The sequence below is a fragment of the Crotalus tigris genome, unplaced genomic scaffold (genome assembly GCF_016545835.1).
Source record: "Crotalus tigris isolate CLP2741 ecotype Arizona unplaced genomic scaffold, ASM1654583v1 scf7180000023590.301634, whole genome shotgun sequence".
NCBI lineage: Eukaryota > Metazoa > Chordata > Lepidosauria > Squamata > Viperidae > Crotalus > Crotalus tigris.
Window position 1 is genome coordinate 45,592 of NW_024100063.1, and position 20,054 is coordinate 65,645.

The 20,054-nt window shown below is 37.8% G+C and overlaps 1 protein-coding gene across 6 annotated transcripts in view; it reads right to left on the reverse strand.

Annotated features, from left to right (window-relative positions):
• The window catches only part of LRFN5 (leucine rich repeat and fibronectin type III domain containing 5), a 141,578-nt gene that overhangs the window by 17,992 nt on the left and 103,532 nt on the right, over positions 1-20,054 (reverse strand). For all 6 annotated transcript variants that reach the window (XM_039319440.1, XM_039319441.1, XM_039319439.1 and 3 more), the window contains one exon: positions 2,945-4,352. In XM_039319440.1, coding sequence (XP_039175374.1) covers positions 2,945-4,332 — 1,388 coding nt within the window. In that variant the 5' untranslated portion in view covers positions 4,333-4,352. The remainder of the gene's footprint in view (positions 1-2,944; positions 4,353-20,054) is intronic.

The window sequence follows — 20,054 nt, forward strand, 5'->3', positions numbered from 1 at the left end:
CCTCCTCAGCACGGAATTCATAGTCCCTCAGTCTCCATCCTAATCCATATGCATTGCTCTTCCTGGAGTGGAAAGAAAGTAAATGTGATCTCCACAACCACTTTCTAAGGCAGGGGTCTTCAAACTTGGCAACATTAAGACCTTTGGATTTCAACTCCCAGAATTCTAGGAGTTGAAGTCCACAAGTCTTAAAGTTGCCAAGTTTGAAGACCCCTGTTCTAAGGGATGAGTTGGTAGCATCTTTTCCCCCAGATGAACAAATAGATCTCTAGAGCTGGGGTTAAGCAGCAAAATTAATTCCAAGGCTTTGTTCTGTGCTGGAATTATAGTACCTGAACTGTTACACTGTCTTTATCCCAGCTTATAGAATCAAATATCCCCCTTCCATCTGTGAGAGAGTAGTGCATGCACACAACAGGTGACCAAACTCCAGACCAAAGTGGCCCCAAGGACATTCTTAGAGTTATTAAAAAGCCAGGATCGGAGATTCAATTAAAATCTTATTTTATACAGCAGCGTTTCCATATCAACAGAAGAGAATATTTGTAAATCAGGATTGAACAGTGGGACCCTTAGTGCTCTCTGAGCTTAGTTGTTTTCTTGCAGACTTTTCATTACCCAGCTAGTAACATCATCAGTGCACTAATGATATTAGCTAGTTGAGTAATGAAACATCTTTCCCACATACCACTCTTCTATTTCTGTCTTTTTATTTATATACTTTTAAAAGTATTAACAGTAACTATACTTTAATCTCAATCATCCTTGCACATATTTTGCTTAAATGATCAGAAAATGATATGCTTATTGCAACCCCCTCACCACCATCATCTTGATTTGGTGTTTTTTAAGTGGGGGGAGGGGTTGTTCTTGATTCTTTTAATCTGCAGGACCAACTCCCATCCAAGGATATGGCATTTTTAAAAAAAAGATATTAAACGACAAACTATTCTTGTACTGTAACTGCTCCATTAATAGTTTTCAGAGCAAATCTCTGTTTAACAAATCAAAATCGTTGCCTGCATGCTCTTTTCCTCTCTGCCTGCCCCAAATGAGATTGAATAATTGGAATTTTCCTGAGAGGCAAATACAGTCATCTTTTTTTGGAACTGTTTCTACTGTCATCCCAAACAGAGGGTATTAATGTCTTCTTAGCAGTCTAGCTAAGTTAACCAGATTACCTTGAAGGATTAAAGTTCAACAAGGATTTATACAAAAATAAAAGAAATTTAAATAAATAAGACTTCAAGGCTGAAAACTACACTGCCCTTTGCCCATAAAAGAGGACAATCACCCAGGCCTCACTCTGGACTGAAGCCAAGGTCTAATAGCTCTCATTTATTTATTAATTGATTTAAAAAAAAAAAAACAGATCTTGCTTTTCAGTTTGCTAAAATTTTCAGACTTGCTTAGAACATTCACAAATAACCAGAACATAAAAACAGTAATGAATCTAACAGCCCGACGAAATAAAATTCTCTGTTTTAATAGACCACCATCAGCTGTTCTTAACATTTGGGCAGGAACATATGGAGGCATATTATCATCTAGGTCAGGGGTAGGGAACTTTAGCTCTTTTAGGACCTGTGGACTTCAATACCCAGAATTCCTGAACCAGCCATACTGTCTCAGGAATTCTGGGAGTTGAAGTCTACAAGTCATAAAAGAGCCAAGGTTCCCTACCCCTGATCTAGTTTATACTCCTAAGCCAGGGATCTTCAAACTTGGCCCTTTTATGACTTGTGGACTTCAACTCCCAGAATTCCTCAGCTAGGCATGCTGGCTGAGGAATCCTGGGAGTTGAAGTCCACAAGTCATAAAAGGGCCAAGTTTGAAGACCCCTGTCCTAAGCAATCAAGAATTTTAAAAGTCAGTTCCTGGAATATGTAGACAATACATACACATTTTTACTCTCTTCCCCAAAAGACCTGTGAAGAAGAAATCAATGCATTTAACACAGCTGTCACTACTGCTGTTCATCATGTTGTTGCTTTTTTGAGCCTAGTTAGACAATCAGATCTCCCAGGCCTTAACCCATTAATAGCTGCAGAAATATTATTTGATCACTAACGTTTTCTTTACCGTAGCTTTTACCCAAACTGTCATGTAGTGCTCAGTAGCATTAATGCAGCACTTAGGAAATAATTTAAAAGGTTACTTTGGAGGACACAGAAGATTAAATGCTATTCCTGCCTGCATTTCTTTAAACCATCGACTTTCCTGTGCCTAGTAACAAAGTTACTTTAAAGCAGAGGTGGGGAATGATGGCCCTTTTATGACTTGTGGACTTCAACTCCCAGAATTCCTAAGCCAGCCATGCTGGCTCAGGAATTCTGGGACTTGAAGTCCACAAGTCATATAGGGGCCACTGTTCCTCACCTCTGCTTTAAAGCATTGTTGTCCAACCTTTTGGCTTGCCTGGGCCACATTGAGTGAAGAGGAAATGTCTTAGGATGCATATAAAATATAGAATATAGTTAATGAATATAAATTATATAATAATGTTAAAAGTTTGCAACCTTGTGGAGCCACATTACTAGCTGTCCAGGACCACAGATTGGACACAGCTGCTTTAAAAAGTTACAGAGAGGTGCTACTTTCATGCTCTCACATACGGATTACCTTTTCTGGATTACTTCCAAAGCACCACCCAACTCTAGTACCATTGTGGAGTGGCAAACTAAAGAAGTAGACCCACAAACCATTCAATGTTATTCTGCAAACTTTAAAGAAAACAGAGTTCTTGGAATCAGATTATGCTTGTGAGTCAATCTGCTACCACACAAGCTAGGTAATCTCTTTGTGTTGTTTCTCCTTGCAGGAGGTTGTTACATTATCACTCTTTCCATCCCAACCTATATATTTAACCATCTGTCCAACAGGCAAAAGGAATACAGTTTCATTCCTGACTTTTCTGGAATTCAGCTGGGCCAGAATCCCCTACCTGTAAACAAGCGAATCATCATATGTTCCATTATACTGAATTTGGAACATACGTATCCCGGGTATATTCCTTTGGAAATTAAATTTAAGCAGGGCAGTGGATGATGTGGCTTCTGCTACCACCACCTTCTTGTCCTGGCTAATTTTTGTTTCCCCGTTGCTACTGCTTGCATTTGAGCCAGATTTGGTCGAAGTTGATATATCCGAGGAGCCAGGATCTGGCTCATGGATGTGGTTTGTGCTATTTACTATGTGAGGCAGTTTGATTATGTGAAGATCTACAGATTGGGTGTCTTCCCCTGCTGGGTTGGAAGCAATACAGGTGAAAGAGCCTGTATCCTTCATGGTCGTGATATGAATGTCAAGTGTTCCGTTGTCATACACCAGAGACCGGGTTGCATTAGAAATCAGCTTGCCTTCTGGAGAAATCCAATGTATAGCAGGCTCGGGGTCACCACGGGCTTTACATCTCAGGATGGCTCTTTGGCCCTCTAGCACTCTGAGCTCATGCGTGTGCCTAGTAATGAGGGGGGGTTCACACAGGAACTCCTCCTCGGGGACCGACCAGAAATAGCGGCCAGACAGAACAGAAGGTGAAGCACATGTCTCCAGGTCATCCTCCCTGGAAAGGCGTCTCAGCCACAAAAGTTCACAATTGCAATGAAGAGGGTTCCCTCCAAAGCTCAGTGCAAATGTGGATGGGCTGATGATTCCTGAGGTGGCTAAAACCTGAGCTCGCTGGAAGAGAGGGTCAGGCGGCAGCTTATGCAGTTTGTTGGACGTGACGTCCAGCCGGGTCATCTTGTGGAGGTGGGAGAACGTCCCCTTGGGAATGTTGTTGATCATATTGTGGTCCAAACTGAGGGTGTGCAAGCTGATCATCTTCTCAACAGCATCCCAGGGGATGGTCTCCAGGTTGTTGTAGGACAAATCCAACTCCTCAAGAGCCAAGACATCGTCAAAAGCAGTGGAAGAGATCATTGTCAGCTGGTTATTGTTCAATATCAAATGATGCAGATTGGAAAGCCCACTTAGCATGTCATGGGTGATTTTAGTCAATCGGTTACTGTTCAAGTGTAAAGCCCTCAGGTTGCGCAAGTCAGCAAATGCATGAGGGGTGATGAAACTAATTGTATTCCTAGACAGTGTCAGGTCTACCAGGCTGGTCATGTTGGCGAAATCTTTCCGCTTGATATTTGTAACAAAGTTGTCTGCCAGCCGCAACTCTACTGTCTTCCTATCAATGTCAGGAGGGACAAACAATAGCCCTTTCTTTGCACAAAGTGTAGCAAGATTGGGAGACCAGATCTGGCATACGCAGCGCTTGGGACAGGTCTCAGCCTTCAGCACTAAGCCAATGAAGAACAGATATAGAAGCAGTTTTTCCATTGTAGAACAGGGTCACGATCCTGGAAAAAAAGAAAAGAGAATACACAGCATTACAGGAGAGCATGTCAAGCAAAGGGAAATCAGAGAGTCCAGGCAATTCAAATGAATATAAAGATTTATTGAAAGCTTATGCTCTCTACAAGAATCTGAACTACTAACAGTCAAAGCAAATTGATGGTAGATAAGAATCAATGGAAATCAAGGTAGGCTGGACTTAAATCTCTTGTGGATATGAAGGGATTCGAGACTGATGACCCATTTGACCCCTCCCTCAGGCTTAACCTAGTCATCTCCTACAGAGTGATTCTACAGGCAATACAAGAACTCAGAAGCATACATGAAAGAAATCTTCACCAGGAGATTGCAGATTCTATTTCACTATATTCCTGCTCACAAGAGAATTAAGTGGACAGAGTTATCTAAGAATTCAGTGCACCATTTCTAGCAACAAATTCATGCAAAATATGTCTTTTCATAGGCCTATCAGGTATCCTCCATTAGGTGTCTGGGAATTCTGGGAGTTCCAATTTATTTGTGAAAAGCCAATAACTTGATTCCCTTCGGTAATAAATGAACCATGGTGACTTAATACTCTTAGTAACTGAAGATTAACATTACATCCACCATTAGAAGAAAATGCAACAAAGGATTCTTACAGCTTTATTTTGCATTTTTATTCAAATAAGTTTGCTAGGATTGGGCTGTTAAAGGTTATTTACTCATGGAAATCTGGGGCATTTCATTCAGCTTTGCCTGCAGCTTGTGATGCTGAATTCTTGCCCAAATGGGCTCCCTCCTGCACACAATTGACCAAAACTGATGGTCTGGAGATGCAGAAATTTGTTTATTACATGCTTTCTTGGAAATTCACCTCCATGTATTTCATAGTAAAATCACAAGGTAATACCAAGCTGAATTTTAGAAACAAATGGAAGGTGGAGTGGAGATTACCAAATCACAATCTAAATCATTCAGCAATAGACTAACAGAATTGGAAGGGACCTTGGAGGTCCTTCTAGTCCAACCCCCTGCTCAAGCAGGAAACCCTATACCACTTCAGACAAATGGTTGTCCAATTTCTTCTTAAAAACCTCCAGTGACAACAGAAGTCCTTGCCCTTTTTTAAAGGTCTCCATTAGGTAATTTCCCACTCCCAATCTCAGGTTTTATTGTTTTAGGTAATTGACTCAGTCAAATCCTGTTCCCTCATTAATTTCTGATGGAACTTAAGTTTCTCAGATCATCCACAGGTAGCAAAATATTTGGCCCTGAGGGATTATTCCAATGAGACTTACATATTTATTCAATGAGGGTACCACTTGGCTTATCTGAAAATTTAAGTTGAATAGATTCTCAAAACATGTGTGGTATACCACAGATATTCACATTCGTAATTAAACACCTCTAAAGTATATAGATGGGGCCTGGGGGGATCTATGGGGACATGGTGGCCTAGCAGTTAAGACACTGAGCTTGTCAACTGGAAGACTGGCAATTTGAGACCCAAGTATCACCTGTCAGTTGAGCTCCCGTTCCTGCTCCAGCTCCCGCCAACTAGCGGTTTGAAAGCATGCAAATGCAAATAGATAAATAGGTACCACTTTGGTGGGAAGGTAACAGTGTTCTGTGCACTTGGCACACAGTCATGCTAGCCACGTGACTATGGAAGCATCTTCGGACAATGCTGGCTTTCTCTGCTAGGAAACAGAGATACTGTAAGCACTACCTCCTAAAGTCAGACATGACTGGGCAGGGGAAACTTTTACCTTTATCTTTGAAAAATACAGGGTGTCTATGCTTTCACATCAATACACAACTGATCTGCCCTCTGGAAGTGCCCAACTTACTAGCCATTATACCAGCAAAATCCTCATACTATTAAGAGCAGAAAAAAATGGAGAAACATTTAAAAATAGAGATATTAGAATGGAGATTGGTTTGGGTCTAAGATAAGCACTACCGACTGAGGATAAAGATGTGGTAATGTGCAATTTATTTATTCCACACATTGTCTAAGATGACACACATCTTTATCTAGATGGCACTGTTCAGCAACACTAACTGAAAAATATGTAAATGTCTAGTAAAACCAATACAACTTTTGTTGTGGAGTCTGAAGATTGTCTGCCAAGAAGCAGCAATGGCTCACTGTTCTTCTCTCCTCCTACACTTTGGCATCTTGCACATATTCAAAAAAAAATCATCAAGATTAGGGTCACCTGATATTTCAAATCACAGATTCAATGCCTGGAGAGCTATTGCCATTTGTTAATTAAATCTGTTCACAACTGAACCATCCTGGAATAAAAACTACCTCCAGTTCCCTCTTTTTTGTTTCCATAAAGGGCATACAGAGGGTGAGCTTGGAGAAGGAATACACAGATCAGTCTGCAGTTGAGCCATATATATATAAAACACATGCATGTTCAATTATTAATATATTCTACTGATTGTCCACATCATCATAATTTTTTTTATATTCCTAAGAGATGCTTTACATTTTCGCAGATGACTTTCACAAATTTTCATTTTGTATGCATCTTGAACACATTTTTCATTAATAAACATATTTTTGCAAACATACATTTATTTTCCTGGTTTCCCAAATAGATGTGTTTATTTCACACTTTTTGTGCTGAGCTACATTTCAAGACAGATGTTGACAGCCTCAGTGAATTACCGGCTTGTTTGTAGTGGAACAGATTTTGTTTTAGCAGTTAAGACAATTCTGCATGGAAATGAATTAATTAACATTTTTCTGGCACCCCTAGTTCAGCAATTCCCAATTCAAACTTTCACCTTTGGAAGCCTAAGACAAGCTATGACTCCCACGGTTTTGACAAAATAAAAATCATGTACATTCACACTTTTATAAGCTTCTTCTCAAAGCAATTTATTGTTAAGATAAAAAGAAGGGTTTAAGGGATTAAAAGGGAAAAGCAGAAACAAAAATTTACATTTCAATAGGAAAACCACAACAACCCACAACAGCCTAATAATATCAGCAGGTTGCAGTTAAAACATGTTAAGTCTGAGTAAAATAAAAAGAGCTTTGCTTTATTATTTATTTATTTCATTATTTATATCTTGCCTTTATTATTTTTACACATAACTGAAGGCAGAAAACATATCTAACACACCTTCCTCCTCCTATTTTCCCTACAACAATAATTTGTGAAATGGGTTGGGCTGAGAGAGAGTGACTGGTCCAAAGTCACCCAAATGACTTTCATGGCTAAGACAAGACTTGAGCTCATGCTTTCTAGGCAGGTGGCTTAACCACTATACCAGAGATCTTCAAAATTGGCCCTTTTATGACTTGTGGACTTCAACTCCCATAATTCCTCAGCCAGCATGTCTGGCTGAGGAATTATGGCAGTTGAAGTCCACAAGTCATAAAAAGGCCATGTTTGAAGATCCCTGCACTAGACCAAACTGCCCTAGATTATTGCCAATAATCTTCATCAGGAAGATTATACTAGACATCATGAATCTTTTTATTAATAAAGTTATCTGTAAGTGTTACATGTGTTTGTCTATTCCCTTCATTTATTTTTCCCCCTAGTGGTTTGTGAGCAAAAGTTGTCCCAAAAGTATTTTGTTTGTAAGCTATGGAGACTTTAATGATTTAGAAATGCTAATATAATTTATTTCAACTGGATCCCAATTTAGATTTTAAGTGTCAGAAACCCCATTCATTTTATTGAATGGTTTCTTGACTATTTATAGGTTGAATTGCAGGTAAATGTTTCAGAATTTTCCCAGGGAAATTCAGCTATTTCTGTTTTGAAATAAAAGTATATCCCCTTCCTTAGTTCCAAACGGTTCAGTTTTTTTTTCTTTTTTCCATATTTCAAAATTGATGCAACTGTGTACCGATAATGTTTTCATCGAATCTTGCCAAAGAACCATTTCTGCAAACCTATCAGGCCATATCATAAAGAGGTTGCAGTAAATGTACAATATTACAAAATTCTAAACTGATGAAAACATTTCTCCTCCCCAATGTAAAATGAAACTGTGACTATGACAAAAAGATAATGACACAGATATTTGCACAATTTTCTAACTGTGCAGAATCCAGATGTGAATTTCTGCTGGGAATTAAATGTAGCCATAGTTCTAGAAAAAATATGGAATCGTTCTATTGATTCCGAGTTAGAAGTAGTAACTTAAATCAAAAACAGATTAAAAAAATCAGAGCACTTTTTTCAACACCAGCTTATTATGTTCCATGTAGCCAGTTTTTTTTCTTTGCTGCAGTTTTTAAAATCATTTCAGGGATAAAGGTATGAACTTTCCTGATATTTTGAAGGCTCCAAAAACCTGTAGTTGTTGTCACCAGGGAAAAACATTACCCATTATAGATGTAATTCACTTTGCTATTTTAAGAAGATATGTCATATGTAAAAAGTGGTTTATTTTCATAATTTTCAGTTTTCTACATTTATTAAAAGTAAAACTATAATTTAGTTGTATAATAATTGTGTTTGCCAGTTGAATTTACTTTAAAATCTTATTTACACATGGCTTTTGCACTCCTTTGGATTCTTTTGTCCTCTGAAGTGGATAAAAAGTCAGCAATAGATAAACCCAGATGCAAATCAGTATGAAATTCTCCTTTCTACTTTAGTGAAAATGGAAACCCAACAGAAGTAGCGGGAAATCCATTTTGCATGTTGGCTGGGAGTTGAAGCCCAAGCACCATAAAGTTGCTCAGGTTGAGAAACATTGCTGTAGATAAGAGGCATGCAACATATGTGCACCTTTTTGCTGTGTTTTGTTGTTTTTTTCACATAATTTCTATTCAAAAGGAGCCATCATGCCAATTCCATAGCAATAGCTGCATTCTCTCTACCAATGAGGATAGCTGGTACACCACCATAAGCTAATGAAAGATGTGTTAAGTACTTGACTTCTCAAACATAAAAATAGAACTAATGGCATGAACCAATTACAAACATGATGCATTCAAGGTATAGTCTCTGTCGTAAATTCCAGCATCTTATAGACTAAATAATTTATTGAAAAACTAGCTTCTGTGGATTTCAGTTCATGCATGCCACAATAAATGTATTTCCCTTTTTTTCCTCTTTTTAATAATATTTTTATCAATTTTCTAATTTTACATTTAGGTATTTAAAAAGCAACATGGTGGCTGGGTTAATCAATAGTTCAGTAACATACAAAAATCTTTAGTACAAATCTCAAACTACAATCTCAAGTATTTCCTCTCTTTTTCCCTTAATATCTACTATCTCATATTTACGCTAATACGTTTCTTATTATATCAACTAAATAAAAACATCATTATTAAATTTATCAATAATTTTTAGCTTATACATATCTTAATTACTTTTACATTCAATCTTTACATTCAATCAATGTCCTGTTATTAGTTTTTCCCAATTTTTAGTTTCCCATCAATATTCAAATTTAATATTTGATATTTATAATTTCCAGGTTTTAGGTAACCAAAGTTTCCTTTATCTCAATTCATAGCAGAATCTAATATTCAAAATACACACCTTATCTATTTGGGTATAATCTTGTTCTATTTCCTAAAAGTTATCTATTTCCCCCATCTTACATCATCTAATTAATAATACAGTATCCCCTTTAATAAATCAAAGCCCATTATATATATTGTCTGAGTTAATCAATAAATCAAACATATTCATATTTTTTTTTGTTTTGGCTCTTAATTTTTAAACAAATAGCATCCTTATTTTCAATTAATTTCCAAATGTTTTAAATTTAATGACCAAAATTTCCCTTATCTCAACTTCTCCCTTTGACTCTCTAATTAGTAATATGAAATCCCCTCTGGTAAATCAAAACCCCAATTTTCTTCAGCCTTATTCTGGCTTTCTTTCTTTGCCAACTAGCCTTCCATATCAACACTTTTAAATCATCAAATAGATCTCCCTCTATTATTATATATATTGTTTGAAATAAGAGAGACCATTTAGTGGCCATTTTATAGAAGGGCTAGCCCATTTGTATTCCTTAAATCATCTCTCTATTATTCCTAATCCCCATAAATTGTCCTGGTATGTTTATCTTCCATTCAGTCTGTTCTTCTTCTTGCTCCTCAAATTTCTTCTAATTTATAAGGTCTTTTCCATTTTTAGTGTTCTCAGTTCCTTTTCTGAATATTCCATTGACTGTATTTGTTGGTCAATTGAGTCCTCTGTCTTAGTATTTGATTGTTCCACTTCTTCTGTTACCTTCTATGTTGTTAGTTCTTTAGTTGTAGTCAGAATTTGGGTTTGTATATCTAAGCTGACATCTTGTTCTTTTCTGTAACATCTTATTTTGTCACAAGCTGAAAGAATAGTTTCATGTATTGATTTCAACATGGAAAGAATCTTTTCCTGGTCTTCATCCATCTTCTCTTAATGGTGTGTTAAATAGAGGACTTTGACATCAAATGATGAAAATAATTTTATGGCTGGGTATGGGACCTCTATTTCATGTGTTTGTAGATAGTCTTTATAGTAAAAGTTGTTTGTCAAGTAAGATTTTATAATCCAATGTATTTCATAATCTCAAATAATGACCAATATTCCTCAGATAAAAAAGGCAGTTCTTCACATACAGCTCTAAAATCTAATAAAGGTTTACATTCATAGTTCAAGGAGGCCAGCCATGCCACCCAGAAGTTCTCTTTACAGCTGAACTTCTCACAGGTGGTGTTTATCAAAGTTAAAAGAGTCTTATCTATAGTCTGGGCTTCAAGCCAAGTCTCCTTTAGGCAATAACAAGTTGTAATACCAAGCTTCGCCACAAGATGTCACCGATGCCACTTAAGATTTTTTAAGTCCAAACATTTTATAGTCCTTTTTCCAATTTTATTTCTTTTTTATAGATAAAAACAAGTTTTCAGTGAAAATAAGAAAACTTTTGGTCCCCAGGTTTCAGAAACATATAAATCCAATTAAATTAAAGTTATTCTTTTAGTGCTTTAGCTTCCCTGGGTAGTCAATCATTGTTATTCTTAGAGGGTGGGATAGAAATTCCCTTCCCTCTCTCCTCACAGGGGGAAAGATACTTTGGGAAGCTTTTACAGGAAGAAAAATACTTATGATCTTAGAGAGAAGATCGGATCTCACCCAGTTTCATCCTTGTTGCTTTAGAAGTGCCTGGTGGTAAGTTTGACTTCGGTTGTCTGCAGTCTAGTGACGAGCCATATTGCTATGGCTGGTCTTTCCTCTGCTGCTTTGGAGGGCTGCCCCAGATCAAGCGGAAGGGTTGCCACCCTCCCGCAATCAAGCAGGGGTCTCCTCCTTGCTCGTCGCCCCTACAGGGTGACTTTCAACCCTTTCCAGGGTCCCCCAGTGGAATGAAACCAAACATGGAAGATGGAGCTCACCTTCCATCGTCCGCAGCAGCTACGATGACAAACCAGAAGTCCAATAAATGTCTTTCTCTACACTCTGCAGTTTTGAAATCAAATGCTATCAAATCAATTTAGACCATCCAACAAAACAATCTGCAGAATATCAGGATGAGTTTTGGTCTGTCTGTTGCTATTTGTTTAGGCCAGGGCTTTTCAACCTTTTCATAGATTGTACCACTTTTAGGACATGACAATATTTGAGTACCACCAGTGCTTAGCAAGGTGTCAAAAACTTGATGACTAAAAAAAAGGGGGTTGGGTTTTACTGATTAGATTCATTTATTGTTATAGAAATGGCTAGTTTATAATATGGAAAAGTAAAAAGTTGAGGTTCAATGTTAATGCTTCCTTCTACTGCAACAGAGGAAGTATGTTCTTTTTACCTTCTTCCCCTCACTTTTCCCCCCTTTTTCCTCACCACTGTGTCCTACTATTTACTTTTGTATTTTTGTATTTTATTCTATAATCTAATAAAATATTACAAACTGTAGAAAAAAAACAAAAAAGCACCAGTTTTCATTTCAGTGGCTGTTCCTTTGCTGAATCACTTTCCCTTTGCACTGACAAATGTATGATGAATTTATCCATGTTTATTAATACGCACCACTACCAGCTAGTTCAGGGGTCTTCAAACTTGGCACTTTTAAGACTTGTGGACTTCAACTCCCAGAATTCCTCAGCCTTCATGGCTGGTTGAGGAATTCTGGGAGTTGAAGTCCACGGGTCTTAAAGTTGCTAAGTTTGCAGACTCCTGAGCTAGCTGGTTTGCCCTTCTGAGCTCTTCCACAGTGTAGTAAGAATGCATCCCGCAATCCCTTCCCTGTACCCTTAAAGACACAGGAATCAAGTGCAAAGCAAGAAAATAAAGGAACACAAACTCTGTTTTTTTTCTCTTTAAGCTGACTGAGGTGTGTCACATGTCACAATGTTGCAATTCTAGACTGAAAGGCTCCGGCAATTGCGAAAAGCTTTAAGTCAGTGGTTCTCAACCTTTTTAATGACGCAACCCCCAACCGGTCATACGTCGAGGACTACTCAACCGGTCATAAGTCGAGGACTACTCAACTGGTGCAGCACTGTTTGCAGAATGGGACTTTTGGCGGGCTCAGCAGGGCAGAGACAGCCTGGACAATTCCTATTGGCTTTGTAAAGCCAATAGAATTAACTCTATTCAAGAGAGTCTATTCTATTGGCTTTCAAAAGCCAATAGAATAAGAGGGAGTAGCACAGCTAAGGAAAAGGGGAAAGAAATGGCGGACTGCGTTGTTTGGCGACCCCCGTGAAATGGTCGTTCGACCCCAAATGGAGTCCCGACCCACAGGTTGAGAACCACTGCTTTAACTTTAAATTAAGTCTGTTTACCTTCAAAGAAAACTTTCTAAAAGCCACAGACAGACTCAATTAAAGCGGGTAAAACTAATTACATTTGTTTAAAGGGATTAAACCTTTCCTGTTGGTTTTTTTCCCCTTCCCCCACCCAAACCACATTCTTTTTATAGCCTCTCCTCTCTTCCCCCCCACCTTTTTTTTCAGTTCACCTCCAGCTCCGAGCTGTTTTCCAAAGCGCCAATCAACTGGAGCCAATCAGCTGGAGCTCTGCCAGCTCCTGGGGCTTCTGCTGAGTCCAGACAGTCCTGTAGCTGCAGCTTCCTCTCCCACAGGCTTGGCTCACTTCAGCTCATTCCTCTCCCCTGCTACACTGGGCTAGCAATCGCGTATCACCTGCCATGTGGCAAAGTACCACAAGTGGTACGCGTACCAGCAGTTGAAAAGCCCTGGTTTAGGCAACCATTATTCCAGTTACCAATTCAAAGAAAAGCTGTTTAAAAATTCCTAGAAACTGTAACAGATACAAAATGCAGCAGCTAGATTGATAATGACTGAAGTAATGATGCTACTACTGAAAATCTGCACTGCACACCAACTGCTTACCAGGCATATTTTAAGGTGGATTTACCCATGAAGCCTAAATGTACAGTGGTATCCAGTACTCATTGTTAATTGGTTTAGGGAGTGAGCATAATAAGTACCAAAATGATGAGTACCAAATACATTTTTCCCAAAAAGAAAAATGTAATGAGGCACAAGGGAGCTGATGGCAACATGTTTTAGCTTGTGCAATGAGTACCAAACAAACTATGAGTAGCAGGACAAAATTCTCACATCAAAATGTATTGAGTACCAAATTTGATGAGTTTCAAAGCAGTTGAGTATTGTACCAAGTTACCACTGTATATAGAGAAAAGAGCCATATTTCCTCCTTAGGTTGTTAAGTAAATCAGAAGCATTTCTGCTGAAGATGCCTCCAACAGGATTATTTTTCTGGGGCATAAGAGAGGGTCTTCACTGTGTTGCCCCCAGCAATGCAGTATATTCTATTGGGAGTATAGATTCATTCTCACACTCTCAGCATTTAAAAATTTCTAAGGACATATAGCTTTCACCAGGCTTTTAACTGTTAAATAATTTTTAATAGCAAGTTTATTCTTTGAGGGAGATGGGTGGTTCAGAAATATTAAAGAAAAATGGGACTTCAGGTTCCGGATCGCGGTACCTCTAGCCACACAAAGAGACTCATCTCCTCATCAGCTAGCTTCCCTATGCTGGTAGACCTTTATGTGGGTCAAAAGTCATCCTGGAGGGTGTGACTACCGTCGAGGAGGCTGTGCTTGGCTGTGGAGGAGCAGCGGCTCCTCCAGCTGTCCGAACTAACTCTGAGGGCCGACAGAGAAGATCGGCCAGTAAAATGGCCGATCACCCAGCCGCACCAACCGCAAGTCAAAAGAACAACTAAGCATGAAGAACCACCATGGTGAATCCAGGTGAGACCTTTCCTTCTTTCGCTATTCTGACTTTTCCTGTAAAGAGTTCCTGACTATTTCCCTTTTCTAAGAAAGTGGCGGCTGCCTATACAGGAAAGAAAGCTAAAAAGAAAAAGATTAATAAAAAAAAATTATGGTTGTTTTTTCTACTATTGGACTCTTTGGGGGGAATTTTAGGGGAAAAAGAAGAAGAAAGGGACATTGTTACTTTATTTTTTTTTTCAATTTGATAATGCTGGAGATACCTCTCTTGTTAACTTTTTTTTTAAAAAAAGAGAGAAAACTTTTTTCTTTTCTTTAACTTTATTAATTTGGAAAAAAAGACTTTATAGTCCACTGAGGACATCTGGTGGCGAAAAGCGAAATTGTAACTGTACTTCTCCCGGTTATTTGAAGAGGGATTGGATTTTCATATGATAATAAAAGAGAAAAAATAACTTGACAGCTGTGGTGAAGCTGGCTATTAGACCTTTGGAGGCAGACATTTGTGGATCTTTTTCAAATACAGTCTCTAATAAAGGAATAGGCTAGTCTACCACCAAAATGGATGAAAGTTATCCACATCTTGACTATGATTTAATACTGGAAAAAATATTAGAACTTACAGAAGACTTCAAAACTTATTGGAAACCTTGGAGAAAACTTAAAGAGGCTACCCTGGAACCTCACATCGACTCTCCAATAATGAATCAAGTTATGGAACAAGGAATACTAGAAGATGAACTGAGTAATCTTGAACAGGCCTTTACACATCAAGACATACAATTTAAAGAGACAGAGACACTATGCTTACAATCCAGTTGTGAATCTATACTGGGAGAAAATGTGGAAACCACTGAACCAACTAATTCCACACAACATTACCTACAACTGATGGATAATTTTGATGACCAAGAAGTAACTGTAATTGACTCAGTTCAATTACTAAAAATAACAAAGATTGATATTCAGACACAACCCTCTGGAAAATACAATAAAGCAGATAATTTACTTATAACGATAACATCGAGTAAAAGTCAATATAATACTCAGATGATATTGGCAGAAAGGGAGGGAAATTTTGTTCAATCTAAATTGACTGGAAATTTTTGTAATCAAATCTTGAGGTCTGATAACCGAAAAGCTTTAATATGGGAACCAACTTGGCAAAGAAAGAAAGCTAGAGTTAGGTTTAAACGTGACGTAAAATGTTACTTGATGGGTTAAAAAGGCTTTAGAGATTTTCTCTGATTTAATAACGAATGAAGGATGTGTATTTACTGTTATTATAGTTGATAAGTATTTGAGGGAGTAAAACTTTTCAGGGGATAAAAAGACTTTATAGATATAGATAGATAAAATGATAGAATATATTTTTTAAAAATAGAAATGTATTTTTGGGACTTACATTATTATTATAAATATGATAATTATGTTGTAATAGATAGAGTTTGTTTGATTTAATTATGAATGAAGGAAGGGAATTTCCTGATATTATAGTTGATAAGTATTTGAAGGTATAAACTTTATCAAGGACTTAAAAAGATTTTTTATAGATGTAGACTGATGAAATGATAGAATATATTTTTAAAAATTGAACTGTATCTGTTGGACTTATATTATTATTTTAAACATGATAACTATGTTGTAATAGAGAGAGAGGAAGAGCTATTTGTGATAGGGAAAAAGTCAGTCTCAATGAATGACCTATTATTAAGGATACCTGAAATCCCAACTATATGTATACTAAAAAGTAATTGGAATATGACAACTATAATTAGTAAAGCTTAAAAACAGGATGTAGATTATTATAATAGCCTGTGATTGATGATTTCTGTTTGATTGAACTTTACCTAAAATTGTATTAATTTAAATAAGCAATATTATATTTAGGAAACAGAGAGGAAACTTTTGATAATTAATTTGAGCTATACTTATATGATTTTGTCTTTGAATGACTTGACACCCTGACCACCACGTTGTGTCCTAAGCTGGAAAAAAAATGGAAAAAAACCAATAAAACTTTTTATAAAAAAATAATAATAAAGAAATATTAAAGAAAAATAAATAAACAAATAAAAATTTTATAGTTAATTTGAATCTGACTCATCAACTTTTTATATGCTGTTCTACTTTTAGATTTGGTTCATCATGCTGAGTATTCACAAAAAATGGGATAAAATCATAAAAAAATTGCTCCTGCCAAAAACAATATTTAGATCTCAACTCTAGCATGCAAAATACTTATAGGAAGTAACCTCATGGTATTTGGAATAGGGTTGAATTTTGCCCAATTACCTTATTTGAAAACAACTTCATGTCCAGTTTTGTGATCCCTTCCAGAGAAGGGCCTAGTGATACTTTTATTAGAAATTAAGACTCATTCAACAATGTACCAAGCCAAAGCTTTGATCTGCTTTGCTTAACGATACAAGGTATCTGACTGGTGCAGAGGATTTCTGGAGAAGGTACTTTGGACCAAGTCAAGAATGCAGACATCTATGATGCTTGTGCTTACTTCACAGCTGAGCATGAAAGTCACACACACATTGAAAGTCACTTGAAATTTTCCTGTGCAAATTCTTATGCTGTCCCCACTCTCTCCTGCAGTACAATAATAACATCAATACTTTACCAAGCTCAGAGAATTCTCAAAGTTGCAGTCCCAAGACCAGTTTAGAGAAGGCTATTCTGTGACAGTTATACAATTCCAATATCCAGAGTCAACTTAGAATAACTGCCAGAAAAAAATGCCACATTGGTGATTCTTGCTTGGAACCTGTTTCATTTTTAGCAAACATCTTTTGCTAGGTGAAGACAATCATTTTTTTTTTTTTAACTTCCTAGGGTTTTTCCCACAAGTGCAAGATCTGCTTTTTTGGATCAATTGACTATTGATCCATTTTTGTTGCACCACAAATTGACACAATTAGTTTATCACCCAAGCTTGACATGTTGGGCTAAGAGAGAATGACTGGCCCAAAGTCACCCAGCTGGCTACCATTCTCAAGGAGAGACTAGAAATTGCAGTTCCTTTTTTCTAGTGTGATGCCTTAAACTACTGGAACAATTTTTACCCTGGCTTAATAATAATTTGTATTTCTCCCCAGACTGCTTTACAACGTTAACATTAGCCTTCCTGCAGACTATCTTGAGGACAAAGCCAATATAGTTTTAAGTGTATGCTGGCTTTTATTAACTTCCTCTTTCACATCTATCACTTGGGTTCAGTTCTCCCCCCCCCCTTTAAAACATTTCTCCATCTGTAATGAATGTACAATGGTGTAATTTGCTATGAAAAATGTGTTGTTTTCACATCTCCACAACCCACCTTCTAGAAAATTTCAGTCACTTGTTTCAGAGTTTAGGGCCTGAGAGAAACAGTTAATGACTCTCTTGCCAACCCCACCATAAATGCCAGGGGAATGAGTGTTCAGTGGTTTTAAGGGAAAGTAATATAACAACAAATTCATTTTTACAGGCAGCTGAGAGGGTAATCTCTTCTCTGCAGAATCCAATATTGCTCCAATTTATACATTCAGTTAAAAAAGAATGCTACTGGGCTCCATCATGGAGAACCAGGCAGCTCAGGACTATAAATGTAGCAATTAAATTTGCTTCCTTTTGTGCCAGCCTCAATTCAAGAGAGAAAGATGACATGTTTTTTTAAAAATCTCTCTGCTGAAAATGAATGAACAAATACATGTGCATTAATTCTAACAATAAGCAATTTTCAAGGGTGATGTTTAAAGCACATTTTTCAGGGCTAGGTGTTATGCTTTTTGAGGCCATGGAAACAGTGGATTTGTGTGAATAAGAGATTCAACAGATGGAATTTGTAGAGCCCAATCCTTGATATTTAGTAATGGCAACTTAAAGGTTGATTGTGCCAGATCGTGAATCTCTTAAGTTTAGTAATCTAAAAAATACCACCTATGGAAAACAGTACAGAAACGCTCAATCCTCATCTATGTCAACATAAGCCAAACTTGTAAGGTTAAGGGCAGTGATGGCAAACCTTTTAGAGAGCGAGTGCTCAAACTGCAACCCAAAACCCACTTATTTATCGCCGGGTGCCAGTGGGCCTGGCCCACTGGGTGGGCGTGCCTGTGATGGTCATGGCAGATTGGGTGGGAGGGGCCAAGATGGGTATGATCACCTCGATGTTGCTCGTGGGGAGGGACACCTGTGGGGGCCGGGCAGGATTGGGGGAGATCCAGGGGGTCTCTGCCAAGTGAGGGGCAGGAGGTTTGTCCTGTGGGGTGAGGCGAGGCGAGGCAGGACGGGGATGCCATTGTCATAGGGCAAGGTGTGGCAGGGGCAGGGGCAGCTGCTGCCTGACACCATCGACCTCTGCACAGAGAGACCAGCAAGCACATGGGTGCTGGGATGCATCCAGTCATGTGGGACCTTGGTGAGTTAGCGGGCGGTTGGTTGAAGAGGGATGGTTGCCATCTCCAGGGCATGGCCTGTGTGCCCACAGAGAGGGCTCTGAGTCCTGCCTCTGGCATGCATGCCATAGGTTCGCCACCACTGGTTAAGGGATTTTCTTTCGCTTAGCAGACTGGCATTTGACTGCTGTCTTCCATACATCCCATATTACTCTTCATGAGATTTTCTTTCTTTCTTTTGATGTGCTCAAACCCAACCTGAAAGGCATTCCCTCTGAACTTTAGGTTCTAAAATTCATAAACCACAGGTAGTTCTCAACTTACAACCACAATTGAATTCAAAATTTCTGTTGTTAAGTGAGACATTTGTTAAGTGATTTTGCCCCATTTTACAATCTTTCTTGCTACAGTTGTTAAGTGAATCACTCCAGTTGATAAGTTAGTAACACGGTTGTTAAGCGAAGCTGCCTTCCACATTGATTTTGCTTGTCAAAAGGTTGCAAAAGGTGATCATGTGACCTTGGGACACAGCAACGGTCCCAGAACCAGTTGCCAAGCAAGCATCTGAATTTTGATCCCATGAGCATGGCAACATTACATAGGTCGTTAGTGTAAAAAAATAGTCATAAGTCACTTTTTTCTTTTTTTTCTTTTTTTAGTTTTTATTTTTCCTTTTTTCCACTATACAACAAAAATAAAATTAAAAAAAAATACATTTTTCCCTTAACAAAACTGTATTATACATCTCATAAATATTATTTACAATTTATTTACATCAGTAATCATGTCTTTTTCTTTCTTTCTTCTAGCCAATCATAACATTTGTTCCATATTTCATAAAATTCTGTTGACTCCTTGTTTTTTAATTCTAGCGTAAGTTTATTCATTTCCACGCATTCAAGAATTTTGTATATAATCATATTGTTTGTATGTATGCTTTCACCCTTCCAACACTGAGCATATACTATACAGGCTGCTGTCAATATATGTATAATGATGATGCTGGAGTTGCTTTTTAATCTTTAAATTTATTATACCCAGAAGAAATATTTCAGGTTTGAATTCAATTTGCACTTTAATTATCTCCTGCATCCAGTTCCCTATCCGTTCCCAATAGCTCTTTGCTTT